This window comes from Falco rusticolus, chromosome 3, assembly GCF_015220075.1.
Source record: "Falco rusticolus isolate bFalRus1 chromosome 3, bFalRus1.pri, whole genome shotgun sequence".
In the NCBI taxonomy this organism is placed as follows: Eukaryota; Metazoa; Chordata; class Aves; order Falconiformes; family Falconidae; genus Falco; species Falco rusticolus.
This window is the reverse complement of record NC_051189.1, coordinates 42,762,982-42,783,057: the sequence shown is the minus strand read 5'-3', so window position 1 is coordinate 42,783,057 and position 20,076 is coordinate 42,762,982. Positions and strand designations below refer to the sequence as shown.

The 20,076-nt window shown below is 37.3% G+C and overlaps 1 protein-coding gene across 3 annotated transcripts in view; it reads right to left on the bottom strand.

Annotated features, from left to right (window-relative positions):
• Positions 1-1,379: 1,379 nt before the first annotated feature.
• PDE7A (phosphodiesterase 7A) overlaps positions 1,380-20,076 on the bottom strand; it is a 77,612-nt gene continuing 58,915 nt past the window's right edge. For 2 of the 3 annotated variants that reach the window (XM_037378641.1, XM_037378642.1), the window contains 10 exons: positions 17,505-17,656; positions 15,766-15,829; positions 13,340-13,435; positions 10,134-10,234; positions 8,190-8,321; positions 7,771-7,862; positions 6,920-7,064; positions 5,963-6,059; positions 4,867-4,947; positions 1,380-3,501 (listed from right to left, as the gene is read on the bottom strand). In XM_037378641.1, the coding sequence (XP_037234538.1) occupies positions 3,290-3,501; positions 4,867-4,947; positions 5,963-6,059; positions 6,920-7,064; positions 7,771-7,862; positions 8,190-8,321; positions 10,134-10,234; positions 13,340-13,435; positions 15,766-15,829; positions 17,505-17,656 (1,172 nt within the window). In that variant the 3' untranslated portion in view covers positions 1,380-3,289. The remainder of the gene's footprint in view (positions 3,502-4,866; positions 4,948-5,962; positions 6,060-6,919; positions 7,065-7,770; positions 7,863-8,189; positions 8,322-10,133; positions 10,235-13,339; positions 13,436-15,765; positions 15,830-17,504; positions 17,657-20,076) is intronic. The other variant, XM_037378643.1, reaches the window with a different exon arrangement.

Sequence of the window (20,076 nt, the reverse complement as noted above, 5' to 3'; positions counted from 1 at the left end):
AGTTCAAATGAAGTAACTCGGTGCAATTGTATCATTAACTCGTAAACTTGAGAGGGTCGCTTGACCTATTAAACTAGGCTCAAGCATGAGAAAACCCCACACCAAACATGGTCCGTTTGAACTGCGTATGTGAGGTGCAGACATCCATCACCCCAGAAATATAAAAACATGTGGCAAAGCTTATTAGTGATGTAAAGTGATAGCAAAAGAAATGTCATCTGCGCAAGGAAATGGAATCACAAAGCTGCCGTCTACTAATTCTATTTCATACTTTTCTGTACCTTCATTTGTATCTGTCTGCTTGAAGTCTGTCACCCACACAGTGCTACCAACCATGGAAAACCACCTCAGGCAGAAGTACTCAAACTACGGACACGGACGTGCACTGGGCAGAGACCTGGGGCCTGCTTGTATCTGTCCATGTGTGCAAGCGAGTAGTGCAGCCCGCTGGGACCAGATCTGTAGATTTAAAAAAAACGATGGCGAGGACCTGGCCTCCATCCTGTAACACATTTCTGGACTCACACAGGCTGGCTGGCAGCAGCTGTAGCACATCAGGCACGCTGCTGGCGTACCTGTGCTCCCAGCTCTCACATGAAACTTCTAAGCTGTAGGAATGCTGAAGTTCAGTGTAGATTTGCAGAAGGCTAGCATGTGCAAGAAGAGGCTTAGTCTTTTCTAAATCCAGTCTAGCAGGGAAAGACAGAAGCCCGTTTCCAGGAAGGGTGGCTTAAAACAAAACTACTAGTGTTTTACTCTAGCGCTTTGATGAGCTGTACTGGTTCCTATCAGAGCAGATGACATCAAGATTGCAGCATGTTAAAGCATCACAGGTTGCTTATAAATATTAATTGGAATATTGCTATTTACATGTTTTTAAATTCATTAATTTTCATTTTCATTAAAATTACCTATTCAAATATGCTAATAGCCTGTAACAAGTAGCAGAATTTATATTGCTGTTGAGGCCCTAGCTTTAACCAAGTCACATTTTTAAAAAAATGTGAGTCACAGAAGACATGAGGAGATACTGGTTTTAGTGATTGTTTTGAAAATAGCTGCAGGCTTGGCATATGTTTTATTCAAAAATTGGGATGAATCAGTACTTTTCCACACTTAACCCTACAAACCTGTACAGGCCGTAAGGAAGCTTAGCTGCAGTTCTGTAGCGAGGTACAGCCGTTACCTCTGTGTTCTGACAGCTCCAACCACCACTGGCGCTGGCAAGTATCACCCTTGTGGAGACAACCTGTTGGAATAAGGCTTTTTTGTTACTGCAAATTATAACCAAGGCTCCTTACCCCATCTGATCCTTCTCTGTTGAAGTCAGACAACGGCAAGAACTTGCACTGACAGCAAAGGAAGGAAGTTCACGCACGTTCAAAAAAATGGTTTAATTATAAATTTATTTCTCTAAACATGGCCACTCTGAGATTAATGATACTACTCCAGGGAACATGAAAGAATAGTAAACAATTTTTAGAAGGGAAACAATTGGGGAAGTCGGGATTTGTTTTTCAAAACAGTAAAAGGCCAAGCTCCGAGAGGCAATAAATCTTGGCATACGAGGACTAGTATTTTCAAATCCAGAAGTTGGCTTAGTTTTACAGTGGAAGCTGACTGCAGCCTTAGCTACCTTCCCATAATGCTGGACTCAGTCATAACTTAAATGTACAGGAGCATGATGTGAAAAGATTTTTTTTTTATTAATTAAAAGTTAACAGCAACAGGCACATATTAAAATGAATATGGCAAAGCCTTTACAAATGGCTTTACGCTGAAGCTCTCTCCCAAAAATGGCTGTTGCAACAAACTGTAAACAGAATTAATAAACAGTCTTTTACAATAATAACAGGGAAATACAAATGAACTAAAAGAAAGCACCAGTTTCTCAAACTAGATTACAGTTGTGCTTACTGTACTTAAAACAATGTAAAACAAATTACAAAAATGGAATGTTTTAAGTTTAAAATTAGTCCTTTAATTTTGTCCTAAAAAACATTTTCTCCTTTTCCCATCAAATACCCATCAGTGGGTAATGTTTCAGTAGAGGGAGGAATACGTAAACAATGCACTTTTTTATTATTATTATTTTTCAAATCAAAAACAAATTTGGTCACTTAGCTTTGTGCATAGTTTAAGGCATCTGTAGCAATTTGTTACAGTTTCCTCCCCAGTGTGGCTGTTCATGAAATTGTCACATTCTAAAAGAATAAATTAAAAAAAAAAAGTTGCCGTTCAAACCCTTCCCTGTACCCTCCCGCCCTCCCCTATCCCAAACATACTCACACACCCACACATACACACACGCTGCAGCGAAAGGGGCATTTGTACCCTTGTTCTGAAGGACACGCTTCCCATCCCACTTTATTTCAGATTGGCAAATACCCTGAGCTGATTATGGTGTTTAGACATTCCACCTTTTTCTTGCATGTGCAGTTCAAGTGTACAATAGTGAAAACAACATGCGATGTTTCCACTGCAGAATCGCAATGCAGTTCGGACACTTCCCCCCCACCCCCACCCCTTCCCTTCCCAAATTCGGAAGTGTTTTCCGCCATTAAAAAATTGCATTCCCATATAGCACTGGAGTAAAGCTTGGCTGTGCTCTATGATGAATGCTCAGTTCCCAGTGCACAAACAAAATTATGGCAAATGGGAGGCTTTTCTGGCATCCAAAGAAACAAGAGCTGCGGTCTCAGATTTGATCTTTTTCTTTTAAAAAAGCAAAAAACCAAGTTAGTGGTTCCTTCACAGCCATGCGCAAAGGTTAAGTCTAGAACCAATAGTTTCAGAGTACATTTGTAAACATCAAGTCTTGCCAGAGGCAGCAGAGGATGGGCACTTCACATTTCCGTATTAAAACAGGGACTGAGTGGAAGGTATGCTTTGAACACATTTATGCAAGTCTTGCTGAATTCCGAGGAAGTGGAACAATCCATCTCAAGTCTTAGATTTGAAGACTGTATTCCAAATTCCACCAAAAAACCAAAGCCATGTGGCACGGTGAAGCTTTCGTACTGTTCCTCCAAGGCTCAGTCACTGCTGTGCTTTGCATATTCAAGGTTCCGAACGAAAACCAACTGAGGCGTATGCATATTGCTCTATGTTCAGATCTTGCAGTTAAAAAAAATTCTGGTTCAAATGGTCTGTGTCAAAGGAAAACTTGGAAATAAATAATGCTGGCATCATTTTACCATTTTACCAAAACCTTGGGCTGGCAAGTATCTCCTTTAATCCAACCATGCAGATACCAAGAGAAGAGGCAGTTTTGTCATGAAGATTGAGGTCAGGACAGTCGAGGTTCCTGAGGTAATATGTCTGAGTCCATTTCCTCAAAAGCGGGGTCAACGTCGTCACCACTGCCAGACTGTTCCCTCTGCACCCCCTTCCAGCTAGCCTTGTTCAGTCCCAGGTGGCCAAGCATTGTCTGTGACAGCCTGGTGTTTGAAAACCGGGCCCATTCCCCAAACAGAGGTTCCACTAAGTAGGTCATAAAACCTTCAAAAAAAGGCAAACAAACATCCAGGTGAAAAAAAAAAATAAACCAAATGGACGGACACCCACCCCACCCCACACCCCCCGATACTCCGATATTTTAAATAAAATTCAGTAGCAAAAGATAAACTGCATCAGACTACTCTTCTCCAACATGCACTTAAACATTCATTTCAGTATTTAGGGCATCTTTACAAAATAATCTCTCAAAATGCAAAAGATTTTACTAGTCACTCAAAAGAACAGCATTATATTGGATAACAAATTAACCTGTCTTTCACAACGATGACCAAATAAAGGAAAATACTGGAGAACATGGGGTGGGGGGAGAATCTAAACATCAGCAACTAATTACTTTAGAAAACCTACATTTCTAAAAGAAAGATTTCATGACAAAATATCCCACAGACAGTCTGAACTATACTACAGGAGGGGAATAAAAGGAAGGTATTCTTTTCACGATATTAAGTTGACTAAGAATACTTAAAAATGTAAGTGATAGAAATTTTTAAACAAAAAGGCCACAAAACATCAGCACACAAACATTTATATACGTATTTGTGTGTATGTGCAAGTGCACTTATTTATAGTGTCTATTTCCATGAACCAAAAAGTCAATTTAATTCTGTCAATTACAGAAATGTATGATTTTCTAACATTCTAAATTAAACGGTGCATCTGATTTAACAGATCAGGTTTTGTCTCTTAATTTAAAGCACCAGTTCGTACTGTGCTTGTGGTTAAATGTATCCTTTACTGTGTTTTTAACTGAGCCCCACTCAATCTACATAAGCAACTTTATTAAAAATAACTATAAAAAGTAACTTTACTATTTAAAATCCAATCCAGTTAGGATTAAAATCCAACAAGAACAACAATAAAAAAGGCCATTCACCATTCCCCATCAAATCTCTGCCCACTACCCTTCTTACGGCTGCATTTAAAAGGAACGCTAACATTCCAGAAAGCTTAACCCAGAGAGCTGGAGCCCTGTTGTGGCAACCTCGCTGCAAAAGGCACCCGAGATTGCACTGGCAAGGGCAATGAACATGCCTCCTCCCGAAGTGGCCACTTCAGGTGAGGAAAGTTCTGGGCAGCAGCACAAAAAGTCAGGAGCTGCTTCCCATGCTGTACCTGCTCTGTGAGGAAACAGAAGGGCTTCGGTCGCCAGGACTGCCAGTGCAGCACCTTTCATGAACACTGAAACTCCTCAAATTCAAGGGAGGACTGTTACCAAGCACATTGAAAAAAAACGCTGCCACACATACACACAGAGCAGGTACAAGCTCTAGGAAATGTATCTAAAAGGTAGTGTTTTCAAATTGCATCCTGAAAGAAATCTACTACAATAAATTGAAATGCAGTTACCAATCTGAATGTTGGCAATAGTTTCCGTCTGTCGGTCACAAAGCGGACTCACACCCAAGTGATACTTCTTTTCAATATCTCCTACAGAAATAAAAGTATATTACAACTGTTAAGTCATCAAGTCCAGACCCAAATGGAGCGACCAAATACCAAGACTGGCAAGCTGTGGAAGCTGGTTAACAAGGACAGTATCCTGCAGTTGGTTGAATGCGTTTACTTCTCTCCCCCATCTCCCAAAAAACCCAAGTAGGTCTCTCAGTGAGACTAACAGTACTTTGTATTTTTCATCAAAAAATAATGAAAGAAAAAACATAAAATCACAGGTTTCCTGAGCGACTAACATACTTCCTTGCAAAACCTCCTAGGCTGCCATAGAACGACAAATTAAAATCCCCGCCCTTAGCAATATGGAAGTGAACAGCTTCGCCTTCAGCAATTTCTCACCAAAGCCAATTTGTTGTTCTGCTTCCCTCTCACCTTTATCTAAGAGTAAGCTTCACATGACTATCACCAAATAAAGCAGTCTGTTCCCCATTTATCATATCCACACACAAATTAGCAAGTCTCAAGTCAGCTAAACTAGCCTTAAGAAACGAGAAGCATACTTTATTATTAAAACAATAGCAATGGAGAAAATTCACTCCATTTGTCAATTAAAAGCTTTATTAACTGCTTACGTAAGCAGCCTTAACTATGTGGTAATTAAAAATCTCCTCCCTAGCTCTTACCTGCTTACCAACAGGCCTCACGGCTAAAGTTTAAAAACTACAGATACATGATGAATATGTTTCATAATTTATTGAAACCACTAGGTAAATTTAAAGTGAGCATATTTATTCATCTGAGGCACCTTTCAGGCTGATGGATCTATTGCACCAGCCATTCCAGGTTCAGATTCTAAGATTCTTTATTGGGTTTTCGTAACATCTACCTTTTGCAAGTACATCCCATGAAAGTAAAAAATTTCGCATACTGTACTGTAAATCTCTATTAGCCCTAAATATAAATCCCTTTATTCGCCAGAAGCTATGACTCATGGTTGCTCTCTCCACAGTAAATACATTATGGACCAACAGATAGGTCTACCCGTACTTGCCTTGATGGAAGAACTCCTCTGTTACTTTTTCACTCCACTGCTTACTCAGTTCCCACGTCCGACATGGATTACAAATATCAGCACACTTCAAAGCCATCTAGTAAGTTAACACACAGTGTTAGATCACCTCTCCCTCCAACAGAAGCATCTGCGATTATTTATTTCCTGACAGCAGATTATTTTAAGTTTTGTGAATAACAAACCTACCTACTATTTGTGCTTCTCTCTAAAGTCACGTTCTGTAATCGTTTTTAAAAAATGCCCAGGGAACTATCAGATCTCATGATCATCTCTGAATAATATGGAAATTCAGTGAAGTCAAAGTATTTCAGTATATTAATAATATAAAAATATTCAGTATATTCACTAGTACAGGAGACAACAATAAATACAGAAAAAGAAACATCAAAGTAAACAGCATTTTCCATTTCTGGCTCTGAAGGTCACGTTTTTAGTAATGGTTTGCATTCTGGTCTCATCTGTCCACTTTCTTCTATTGTCCACAATATGAACCTAATAATAGGGATTTCTATAAACCTAAAGAGATTCTCAAGGCTTTTGTTTTGAAAGCTTGCTAAACCTCTCCCTAGCACAGCTGCAAACTGATTCACAACAGTATGCTTTCCCAAAATATGTTCTGACAAAGCATTTCACAGTTCTGAGACTGCACTGGAGTCATCAGAAGAACTAAGCCTTGTCTTGGAAACACATCTCTCCTTGCTGTAGCAGCTCTAAGTTATCAGACTTACCAAAACACGACATCACTCGGGAGAAGTGCTGAGAGCGGGGGATATTGAAGTAGAGGGAACAAACTTGTAATGAAACAAAATGACTAAAAATTATTTCTACTTCACTTTGAAAGGAGGAGATAGCCTGGCAGAAGTAGTATTTAGCATTTTAAGTAAACTACTTTTAACACTAAAATGATGTTTTAAAAAATATTACCAAAAAGATCACCTGTAAAATGAAGTGACGATGGTTTGCATTCTCCAGACATAGGTCTCCTCTATCCAAATGGGATCGAAACATGGACAGATACTCATTTTGCTGACTGATGTCTGTGGCAAGAATGAGATCACCTATCTGGCTTTCCATCAGCTGCCTGAAATCAGTGATACCACACATTCAAAGAGCATAACAATTAAGAACAACAGCCTTCACTAGAATTACGTCTTTTTATCACATTCATTCTTACACAAAAACAAGCTTTATAATCAGTGTTTTAACTGCACTGTTTCTTTTATTCGTTTTCCCTCTCTGAAAAATTCCTACAATATCCATAGAAATACCAGGATGTTTCATTGGCAGCTTTCAGGAAGACTAATAATTTTTCTTCTGTGCTGTTTTTTCCCCCATTTAAAAATGCACAAACTAATTGTTTAAAGCTTATTTCTTGTTAAAGGAGGTGAAAAGGGTCTGTTTCAAACTACAGTTGTGATGGCAGAATGGGAAAAGGCTGCCAAGTTTAATCTGAACGGGTGCTTGACTAGACGAATACACTTCTGCAGTGTGCTCACAGTAAATGTTATGTTCCGAATATCACATTGCACCATGAACTGCTCTACTCCAATAGCACAGTAACCAGGAACTCTTAAAATAGACAGTAATCTACATTTTGTATTCAGAACTGCCATGCAATAATTTAGTTTGTTTTGCAAGGCTGCCTTACTTAAGTAACAGTTTGCAAACATCTCATACTAATATATAAAAATAGTTTAGATATATTCTATGTATAGAATACACATATTCTGTGATTCTATACCTAGAATATAAATATTCTATGATACTATGATTTTGTGTGAACATACCTGTTTTCTAATGACATATGTGCAAATAAACCAGACTCTCTCAGCAATCCCACTGCTGATCTCCAGTGATGGTTCTCTAATACTGAGGTATTCTGTGAATGGAAAGGGTATTACAGGTATCAATTACTTTTTCTTAAACTGAATAGCTACATACTAAGAGCGGTACCAGACAGTTTTGATGTGTTTTGGGAATGGTGTTTTCCTTTCTTCTTTACTATTTTTTTTTTCCAAGGAGGTTAAAACTCACAAGTCCTGAATACTTTGTTAGTTTGCACAGGTTTTTTATCCCAGTGACAGGGAAGCAATGTCTGGATTGACACCCACCACTAACTAAACACATCACAATTTATACTCCTTTTCTGTACTCCTCAGGCATTCCCCAAACCTGGTTTTCACAAACAAACCAATTTTGTCCTTACCTTATACAAAGTTGCTAAGTAATGATTTGTTTTAATTAGGAAAGGTTGGTTAACGCCTGGGTGATCCAAATCATGTGTGGCAGCTGCTATTAAACTGAGCAGAACGTCCCATGGAGTTAAAGATTTGGAAAGCTGTAAGATAGTAACAACAAATGTAATTCTGTAAGCAATACAAGTATGCCCTCAGAAAAGGGCACAGATAACTATTAAAAAAGACAAAAAAGTGACAACAGCCAATAGAAACTCAGAGAAAATTTTAGTAACATAAAACTAATATTCCTCTGACTTCTCACAGTATTTCCCCCTCAAAAGCTACAAAATTTCAACAATGGTTTAAGCACTATTCTTACTTAATGGGAAGGTTCAGTCCTAAAAAATGCTGGCACACAAAACGCTCCTTTCTGGCTACTATTCCTAACCAGATCCTGTAAAAGCAGCAAATTCTTAAAATTAGCTCTCCATCTCATTTACCAAGCTTATCTGTATGTGTCAATTGTGCTTTAAATACTGACTACATTTTAAAAAACATAAAAACCTTTCATCTTAACAGGAAGAAAGCAATGCTCTGGAACACTTTAGAACTGTTCAGAATGGATTTCTACTCTTAGGCAAAATTGTATTTCAAAGTTGACCAGGAAAAGAACCAAATCTGCCAAAAAGAAATATTTTCAAGTATGTGCATGTAGATTAACTCATCATGAAACTGTATGGACTTATTTTCACTGCTCATAGCTGCTACTACTTTTGGTTGGAGGTCTGTGAGTTAAATTCAGTAATACAGTCTAGCTTGCGCTAAAACAGAGAGGACAGTTCTGCCCACAAATGCAGCAAACACCCTGCAAGGACAGAAGTTCGTATTTCCTGTTGCATTTGCCACATATCATGCCTCGCATGTTTATAAAGCACTTTGGTGCAACAGAACCAGTAGCTGTATACGTTACTAAAAATACGTCGTCTATACTTGTATCCGAAGCATTACAAAACTTCCATCACCGGTATTAAATATAAAATGCTCATAGCTTCCAAACTGCATGCATAAAAAAGCTCATCGTGTACAGCTCCGATTTGGCTCACTGCATCAACAATTGATCAGAGAGCAGCACTGAGAAACCGTGTGGGAAGAGCGGGCAAAGAACCTCTGAAAAACACCCATGGAGCCAGATCTTCTTTGTTGTTACCTCAGAAGCAGAATAAAGAGCTATTCTTTCCACGGGAATACCAGATGGGTGATAATCTGCATCAAGGCAGATAACTTGTCTCACCTAGCTAGAGAGGACTACAGTTCTCAATTTAATACAGAAGGACAGGATGTAGCCCTGAAATTGTCTAAGACATCACTTACAGCAGACTGCCAGCAGTCCAAGTAGTAAAAAACACTCAACTAGCTCAACTCCTTAAGGTCTGTCACACTGCCCTTTTTAAGAAAGGCCAAAGACAATTCCTGATGTCTTGCTATAAGGTGCCTCTAGCAGAAGCACACCATTCATTAACATCAGATGAGCAAAGCAAGCGTAACAGCAGTTTCTGGGGGGGGGGGGAAACCACCAAACAAAACTACCCTACCCCAAGCAACACACACACAGGTTTGTTATTGTCGGCTCTGACTCAGGCTGCAATTCTATGTAAATGTCTCTGGGCACAGCACTATGTTAAACAGCTGCAATCTTAATTCCCTATTCTGGTTCAACACGAAATCACACAGACAATGCCAGCTCGGAAGGGGAAAAAAGAAAAGCATAGTGCCAAGTGTGAACCCACAGCCTCAGCAACATGGGGAATCACTGCCTGACTTTTTGTGTTCAAGAGTGGGTTTTGCTGGGTTTTTAGGTTTGTTTGCTTTTAATTAAGAGTGCGTGTATGTGCATACACATATATTTATATATGTGCACACACACAAATACATGTATTTCTGCATGTGATGTAAAAGTGAGATCGCTCCCTTACCTTGGGCTCTTTTAAGTAACAGTGCATGGCCTGAGTCACATCAGCAGCATGAACTGCATTATGGTAAGGGTTTTGACTGTGATAATCTTCTTGAACCATAACTGCAGGAAAATAACAAATACCCAAAATCAAATAAAACAGCAAGGTTTCAAGTACCATTTTATATGCCCTTTTTAGGCACAGAAATATGCAATATCACAAGTTACATACGCGTAAAAGTGTCAAAGTCAATAAATTGTCAGCTGAACGACGACACAGATATAAAAGATTTTTATATGAAGAAACAGTATTTTCTAAAGAAAATCAACTACACGTAAAATCATCTCAGAGCAAAAATTAAACAACTTGAAATCAATATATAATCTGAGATACTTTGACTTTGAGAACTTCCCCGGAAAGGCTTCCTTGGTTAATTTAGCCTGCCTGAATGTTGAGGCAACCTGGAATACAAAATGAAGATAATACTATTTACCAAAGCATCAGGATGACCTTCATATCATGCCTCGAAAACAGACAGGATTAGGTATTGCTTTCCTGCCACATGAAGTGCTTTCCTTTCCCCTTCAGGAGAGTGGTCATGGAAAGCCACCTCTACATAGTTTAGGGATCTTCTCATACTTGTACTCAGGCAAATGTAAGCCTATACGCAATTTCGAAAAGAATCTCATTTAGATGATGGTCTGACTAACCACTCCTAGATTTAATTTTCCCTATTTAACTTCTTCCTTGCTCTCCTCCATCTTCCTGGTTGTCTAAACATTATAGGTAGAATACTTTAAAGGGCATCAACATTAGCTCAAGTATGTAGAGTGAAAGAACTATAATGTTAAAAAAGATGTAGGGGGAGAAGATCTGAAGCACAGCAATCAAACTATATTCTAAAGTTTTGCCTGACATGACACATCAGCTCTTTCAAGCAAACCTCAAAAGAGCATTTTCCTGGCTGACTACAGTCTGTCAATCCCATTCAAACAACTATACTCACAACCTCTTTTTCTACTCAGTTTACAATCCAGTACCCTCCACCAGGCAACTGTGACTGTAATGCTACAGCATAACTGCCATGGCATTTGTGAAGAGCTGTGGTGCATGAAAAGTTAAAATACTGTAACCATCATGGAATCTAAATAGTTCTCAATGCACAGCTGACATCTCATGTGGAAAATAATGAAAATAAGCATCTTTGGGCTCTATGAACCTGCAGTAGAACTCCCTTTCACCTATTCCTCACATCCAGTGCATGAACGAGGATTTCCTTGGCTTACTCAATTTTTTTGTGGCTTCGTAGGCTGGTCCAGCTACCTGAAGTCTGGAATTTTCTTGATTTATTTATTTTAATAAAGCAGACCCAGGAAATATTTTGATCACTCTGCCAGAACCAGAATGGAACAACCATCCCATGTTTCCAGGAACGCACTGTTTAGTATTTTCTCTCTCCCTGTTCAGGTCTGGAATAAGGAATTGAAAACACACAGTAGGAAGAGACAGATCTCCAAGTAACCTTTAGAAATCACAGGAAGACTCTGTATGTGTATAAACAAACATTATATATATATATACACACACACACATATGTGAGATTTTATATATATATATACACACACACAAAAAAAAATAAATGGCTAAAATGAGATTTCTCTCCTTAAAAATATTCCAGTAAGTTCTCAAAAAAGTGAATTTTGTGTGGCACTATGGACCACTTGAGCTTTCCTAGTTTTCTGGAATTTGATCTTCAGATTACTTTGGATTAGGGTATAAGAGGTAGCAAAAGAAAAGAATTAATTTGGTTTATGCTAAGAAGCTGTATTTGGAAGAAAGGTTCCTTGATTGGACAGACGGGCTAGGACAGAGCTAAGAAATGTTCTTCTCACTGCTAGTAAGGCATTAATGAAAAGGGAAAGGGTGGTGAATTGCAAAGCCAAAATAAAATTTTGCCTTCTTCCAGGTCTAATCTAACTTTAGTGACTTATGTCTTTGAGTAGCCACATGTAGTTAAGAGTACCATTATCTTTTGATAATTGATTAACTAATTCAGTCATTCGTAACTGGTCTTTCATTCATTTCAAGTACTGCCATGTGCTAAATCTCAACTAACCAGGAAATAAGCATGAAGGGAAAGACAAAACACTCAGTTACAGCTTGAGTAGCCAAAGACCAGATTTCTGTAATTATTTGCTTCACATTCCAATGCATCAGGTATCACCAAGGTCAGCCAATCTACCTCTTTGAAACTGGAAAGAATTGAGACCACTTTAAAACAACACGAAATGCAAGACAGAACTGAATTTTTTTAAAGCTGAAGGAGAACTAAATGATGAAAACAAAAACATTCCTCTATTTGAAAGGGGAGAAAGGCCTTCCAAATGCGATTTCTCCTGTTAAATGGCAAGCTTTGTAACCACAAAATTGTTTCCTCTGAAACTGTGACAGCCTGGTAACAGGGACTAGAAACTTGTTGCTCCTGCTCAGTTAAAAAAAAAAAAAAAAAAAGCTTCCCAGTCCACAAAATTAAAGGTTCTGTCACACAAGAACCAAAGGAAGGAAATCTCACACCAGCATCTGTGCCTACAGTACAGGGATGCAGAAAGACAGCTCTTTCAGCTGTTAAGTGTAAGTACCATTTGGTTTGAATATTATGCATCATATTTACAGCTCTTTCTGTTGAAGCATTCCAGTGCCATGGGCCCAAACATTCAAGCAAAATTGCTGTGCACTCTGTCTATACGTCCACAGTACAGTGCTTATTTGTAGGAGAGTTTGAGCAAGCAAGGGATAGCATCAAATTGACACCATTAAATATGGTCAAGCTGGCATGTTCAACACAGGAAACTATATCATGAACTTCAGAAATTAAGAATAAAACAGAACTGAAAATCAAAACAAAGAAAAGAGCTGTCTAGCCTTTCCCAATAAAAATGTCATGCAGTCTCACATATATTCCCGATTATTTAGATTTAATAAATACAATACATCATCTGCTACAAAAATACTAAACTTGTTAATACTTGCTTGGATTTAACATGGAGATTTCCATATTCATAGAAACTTTGAGAGATTTTTTCAATCAGTATAATTTAAATCACTGCACAATCTTGACTGCATCAGTACTCTTCAAACCTTATTGCTAAACTCTAACCAGCACTTCAGTTAAGGTATAAAAATGCGGATAAACAGCAATATTCATCATAATAAAAAGCTGTATTTACCCAAAAATCTACGAAGTTTCATCGTATCTAACTGGAAGTGTTCAATTAGTCCATGAAGATTAAACAGATGAAAGGTTAAGCTGACTAGACTGTTTCCTAAAAATAAGATGAAAATACTAATTCATTGGAAGCCATAAAATCAGTGACACTTTCATAAGAAATCTATTATTTCAAACAAATTGGTCACAAAAATAATACAAGCAAATTTCACTACACCAATTTATGATAAATATTTAAATCTTACTGCACGACAAGATTCATTAGCTATCTCCGCTAGTAATCACCAGTGGTTTTGCATAATTATAATGCATTCACCAATTGTCCACTGTCAACTGATAGGAGGAAAATGTTACTGAACATTAAAAAAGGAACAGGTTTCACAACATGCAAACCTGTTACAATGGCATTCAATTTTATAAATATCATGGTGGAACATATCACAGACAGACATACAGCTTAAAACCAAACACAAAAATAATCAGGTGAAGAAAAAAGCTAACCAACACTATCAATTAGCATACATTGTATGTATGCTCTCATTTTCATGTATTTTGCTAAACTACTCCTTATTTCACCCAGAACGCAAAGAAAAAGCTTGAAGTTTTTCTAGAAAATGTATACTGTTACAAGCTTACAATATACTTCACCTACTTATAGCTATAATATTATAATCTCTTGCAGTGGTAAAACAACTAAGAGGCAGAAATACTCTGCAAATGTTTACTTGAAACAGCTTGCCTGTTACTTGCTCTGCAAACAATAGGTACTGGCAGATAACTTTCCATACACTGACTGACAATCTTCATTTAGCAGGAATTAAAGAACCTAGCACAGACAGAAACTGAAGTACAAAAGGACAAAAATTTCTGCTAAATCTAGCTTATTACTAGGGTTAACGTATTTACATGTGCATGCCACTTCCTCACAATAAGATACACAATTCTTTGAACAACATTTACTGAGTAATTTGTTTCTTACAGGCTTGTCCAGGGCAGCTCATCAAGCAGAGTATTTTATGTACAGCATTTTCCCCTTACAAATTTCCAAGAGCTAAACTGCCTGTTCAAAATGTCCTCCCAAAATGACTAAATACCAGCAAATCAGCTGGTATAGGAAGGCTACCACAATAGAAGCTGTTCTGGTATTATCTAAAATTTATTTGAAAAAAGCATATTTAAGAGGTAGATAAGGCCTCTTATAAAAAGATTATTTCAGATTACTCCAATCTGATAAACTAATCCAAAATAAACTGTGCTTACAAAGAAGTTAACTTTGCACACATAGTTTTTTCTCAATTCAGTTATCTAATCCAAAGTTTATAATTAGCTATATAAATGTTCTCTTTTTAAAAATCCTCATTGTTTTCATTTTTTCTATCCATTTTCTCTATTAAATCAAACTCTGAGGATACTACTTTTACACTAGATTAAGCCAAGCGTCTCTTCAACAAAACAGGAGAAAATTATCTTTTGACATCACATTTTCCTTTCTGAACTTCATTTCTCTTTCTGCCAACTTTAAACACTCCAACTGCATCTCTGCTACCAACTCCATTTGACTGATGTAAAACCTGCAAGTGCTGCCCTCTGTTCACTTTCCACACTGGCACAAATGTCACCATGATGCTGGACTGACTCACCTCCTCTTTCCATTCTATTCAAAACTCAGCTTCCATTCCTGTGATTATAATATGAAACTTCACTCTGCCCACTGCAGCAGCCCTCCCTCCTCCTTTCCAGCACATTTACACATCTTTTTTCTAACTGCCTGTCCCTAACTTAAACTATACTTTTTTTTTTTAATCAACTACTTATGTAGTTACCTGTTTGTAATGGGTGCACAAAACTAACCACAGTATTCCCTTCCTTTTTGTGTTTTGTAGAAGCTATGCATATGGCAGCTTCTGTCTGCTCAACTTCTAACTCTCTAGGTATTCTATTCTATGTCGTAATTATAATGCGTTCATACCAACATGCCTTCTTATTGCACTATGAAGTAACAGAACTGTTTTATCTAATATTAAATTTATCAGAAAAATACTTGTTCAACATAAATGACCATTTAGACACAACATAAATTACCAGCACTCCATAATTTAAAAAAAAAAAAAAAAAAAAAGACTGTTAGCAAAATTATTTGGTAATTTCTATCCAATTACTTCTTCAAATTACTGAGAGAGAATAGCAACCTACAAAGTACAAGAATGGCCTCTTCTACAAATCAATTATTATTATCAGTACTGACAGTAATGGCATTTTAACAGAGTGATCAGGCAAACTAGAACTTCGATTAAAGACTATTAAATCAAAAGTACTACCTGAGGAAACTTGTGCTTTTTAGTGAACAAGCAATCACATACCGCAACATAAATGCAATAGTTAAGTTATGCAAAGAGATCAAACACAAAATATCAAAAGTAAACTCACCATTTGTCAGTCTATCAAAAAGAAAAATATCAAAATTCCAGTTTCCAACCTTCTCCAGCATACACTGAAAGGAAACACAAAAGCTGTCAATTTTTTCTCAGTATGCGCCTATTTTCCTGTAGCCCAGAGGACTATTTAAGATTTCAGAGACAGATGAAAGTCTTAGGATTCCTACATACAAAAATAGTATTAAAAGAATAATTAAACTGATAACTGAAAACTTTAATACATGTTACAAATTAAAAAACTGGAAAAAATGATAAGTGCCTTGACAGAACTGGTTGCAGATTTTCCTTTCATCCTTTAGTCAATTTCTTAAAAGAACTAAGACATAATTTAAAACAATTAGGTTAAAACCAGAAACAGTATGACAGAATGACTCTGTATTCAGACTTCTTCCACTTTTAACTTTTGCAATGAGCTAGTAAATTAATCTCTGTGTAGTCTTTCATCTTGTTTTCTCTCTTTCCCCTGTTGTTTATAGGAGAAATAGTATCTAGATGCTTTACTAGACATATGAGCTTTTTTTAAGAAACTTTTGACTTTCTACCTGAATTTGCACTTCTTCACAGCTGCTCCACGTGAACTGTTCTTCCAGCAACAGGGATAAACAAGAACAGCAAACAGCACTGGAGGCCTCAACAGAGTTCAGCAGTCACAATCTTTGCCTCCCCTACCACTATCACAAAGACCTGTCCAGCACATTTTACAGCAAATACTTGCCTTCTCCTATTCTCATTAGGTTGGTAGAGCTGTTTTGTGATCCAATTACATATTCTAGCTTTTCTTTACCAGCCACTAAAACTCCACTACCAGAACAAACAAGAGCATTAAGAAGGTCTTTTTACTATTAAATTACATGTACATTTTTAAAATCCATCCTCCAGGTTATCAGATTCTTCCTACAGCGCAGCCTGACCATATTCAGCATGGACACAATCATTGTATTACAAGTGTATTCCTCTTCTGCATCAAGATAACAAACAAAAAGCACTACATGCAATCAGTGAGACAACAGCGCCTTTGGGATCTTGAATAACCTAAATAATCTTTGTCTGCTCACTCCCCTCTTCAGCACCATGCACCCTCCGTCCCCAGTACACTAGCCTTTCATCCAACTAACTGTTCCCTTAGAACTGCCCATCATTCCAGCACTTGCTCTCCCTGCTTTACTGCAGCACAGGCGTATTATAGCTATCGCCCTTTTCTCTTCTAGGATTGCCTACCAGAGAAAAAGTTGGTTTGGTATAATAATATTCTGATAAATCCATTTACTGCATATTATTGAGTTTTCAGTTGGTAGGTACTCACTCTTCCACATTTTCAGTAGTGAGGTTAGACTAAAAATGAAAAGAAATGAAGCAGGGGTTGTGGTGTGTAGACCCAGTTGTCCAAATTGTTCCATTACATTTCTTAGATACATTTTCCTTTCCTTGTTATCTTCAGTTATGAAAGTGCATCTTGTATTCATTAGTTATTAAAGAACCTACACCAGCCACATAAGCTCTAAAAATCATTCCAGTAAACTTGTGGGTAGTAAAGGAGTCTGTTAGAAACCATGTAATTTTGGCTGAACTTATTAAGACAAATACATATATGTACACACAGGGAAAAACACATACATATATATAAAGAATATGTGCTTAAAATTTGTATTTGTTTGCACTTTTAACATGAGATAGTTATATATTAGCAAACGTTTTTTAAAAACATACTTAAACAAAAATCAAGCAACCAACCTTTGCTTGTCCATTATAATCATCATCTAAAATGTTTGAAGAATTTGGAACAGTGATACCACGGAAAAACCGGGAAGATCTCAGGTATCGCTGGAAACTAAGCAACCTTCTCACATTTCTCGCAGACACAGACACCTCGATTTCAGAATTTGCTACAAAAAACAAGAAAATAAACACTCTCTCTAAAAAACCTTTACCGAAAAGAAAACTGTTCAAGAAAGTCTGGTACAACAAGGGCAACGCAATTTTTTTGCGTATCAAATGTTACTCTTAATAAAAATATGGGTTTTTTTGGAGAAAGTAAAGAGACATGGCTTAGAAAAGAAAGTTTTCCTTGTAAGTACCCTGTAAAGAAAAACAAATATTTAAATCACAGCTGAGACTTATCTTTTTAAGGAACTCTGTTATTGAAAGGACAAAAATATTATGGAAATTGTGTAAACACACACACAGTACTGCAAACAATTTCTTTTTGGAAAACTGCTCTCATGTGCACACATCAAATCCATGTCCCTAGCAAATCACATAAGATATGTACGCCAGCAAGAGAATATTAATAATTGTGTGTTGATACAGCAATTACAAGTAGGTTTTGAGTACACAAGTAGCCTTTACATATACTTTAAAGCTCAGAAATTCTCCTAACTTTACTGGCAAAGTTTTGAAACAAGTGATTTTGGTGCTTTTGCAGATAATTATGCTCAGAGCCTCTCCTGTGCCAAACAAGCACCACGTTTATTTTCACAGCATATGTAATTCCCTTTCCCAGTACAGTGCAAACAATACAGAAAATAGATTTAATCTGTTTTCAAAGATTAATCCAAATACTTTTGCTTTACTCTTCTTAGGTTACCTGGTTTATTCAAATGACTGATGCTAGCTTATATTCAATTCCACTTGATATGATTAAAGTGTCTTAGAAACCTAAAGATCAAACTATACATAGCTACAGTTTCTTTGCAACGGGCCTGGTAATTCAATTCTGAAATATATAAAGCCAAACTTAGCCTTTAGGTTCTTTTCAGCAGTTTTATATAACCAATGAACAGTCAAAAATCTTCATATTCCCTTATTATGCCCAAAATTACTTCAGTTTAAAAAAAAAAGAGAAAAAGAAAGAAAGATAAGTAAGCAAGTCAATGCAAACATGCTCTTCTCCAAAAACATAGATCCTCAAAACCAACATGAGTCCAACTCTGTAGTATAGACCTTATGTCCTCCCAAGAACAAGGCACACTAGAAACTGGTGAAGTAAGTTCTTAAAGTCAGTCTAAAATACTGTACAGGGGAAGGTGTGGCCTTAACAACCTCAGTTAAAAACCTCAGTGACTTCTAGTGAAAGCAGTTATCTACGTAAGATAAATCTTTGTCCATATAAACTCTTCTCCCTGCAGAAGTTTCAACGTATTTTCTGTTCTAAAGTAACTTGTTAATATATAATTTCCAATCTACATTAATGAAACTCCTCTGAACAGAATTGACAAATGCACGAACATACAGTATCTAATCAAATGCAGCAGCATTTCACATCAACAGTCTGCGCTAACAGACGTTAAATTGACAAAACCTGAACGTTCTTTTGGACATGCCTGAAATACTCCATCAAGACACTGAAGTTCCCATCAAAGGTCTAACACAGACAACTTCACATGAAAAATCCTTCTTCAAGCCATCACAATGAAGGCCAAGGGCACTTCCTCTGAAGACACTGGTACCCATGTGCCCCAGTTACGCAAGCAGTTGTACTACATATGATAAAGGCTGCTTATAAAGCAACATTCACATGTACAGCAGGCAAATAAATAGATTCTGTCATACTGCACTACTCTACCAATATTTCTAACCACATTAACATGGGGTTACAGTCCGAGTACTGCCAGCCTGTGGAACAGAGAAGCGGGACGCCACAAAGCTACTCCAGGGCATGGGCTTCAGCTAAGTTTTCCCCCCTCCCCAATCTTCATTTAGTTCCTTAAACCCCAAATTTCAGAACAGAAGTCATCAGGTTGGAAATAATAAAATGTCCACGGTCACATACAAAATCCAGGAACTCCACTAAATCTCAATGAAACGAAACATTAAGTAGGAGAAACCAGCACTCTTCTGGAAGTACAGATAATTTTCTTGATCGTAAGTACTCTTTTACAGATCTATAGTTAACAAAAACCTACTTTTTTGCTGTCACAGATGCCACCCATTAATCTTTGACAGAACAGTATCACATAGGTAATACAAGGAAAACAAGTTTCTGTCAGCAAAAGGCACTACAGAACAGCTATGCAATAATTCAGCAGCATAGGCCTGCGTTCCACCTATATTTGCGTTCATAAGTCATTTGCGGGGGGGTGGTGCATATATTTTTGCTTCAGTATTTTTTTCTGATGATAATGTGGGTACAGAGGCAAATGAATTACTCAGTTTTCTGTGAAGCTGAACAGTCATTACTCTTTGCAATATGCTATTGAGACATTAATCTTAAAAATATTTTTAAATTCTCTATAAATTATCATCCATTTGTATAGTTCATAAACTGCTACTCTTACACATCAATCCTACTTTTTCTCCCTCATTT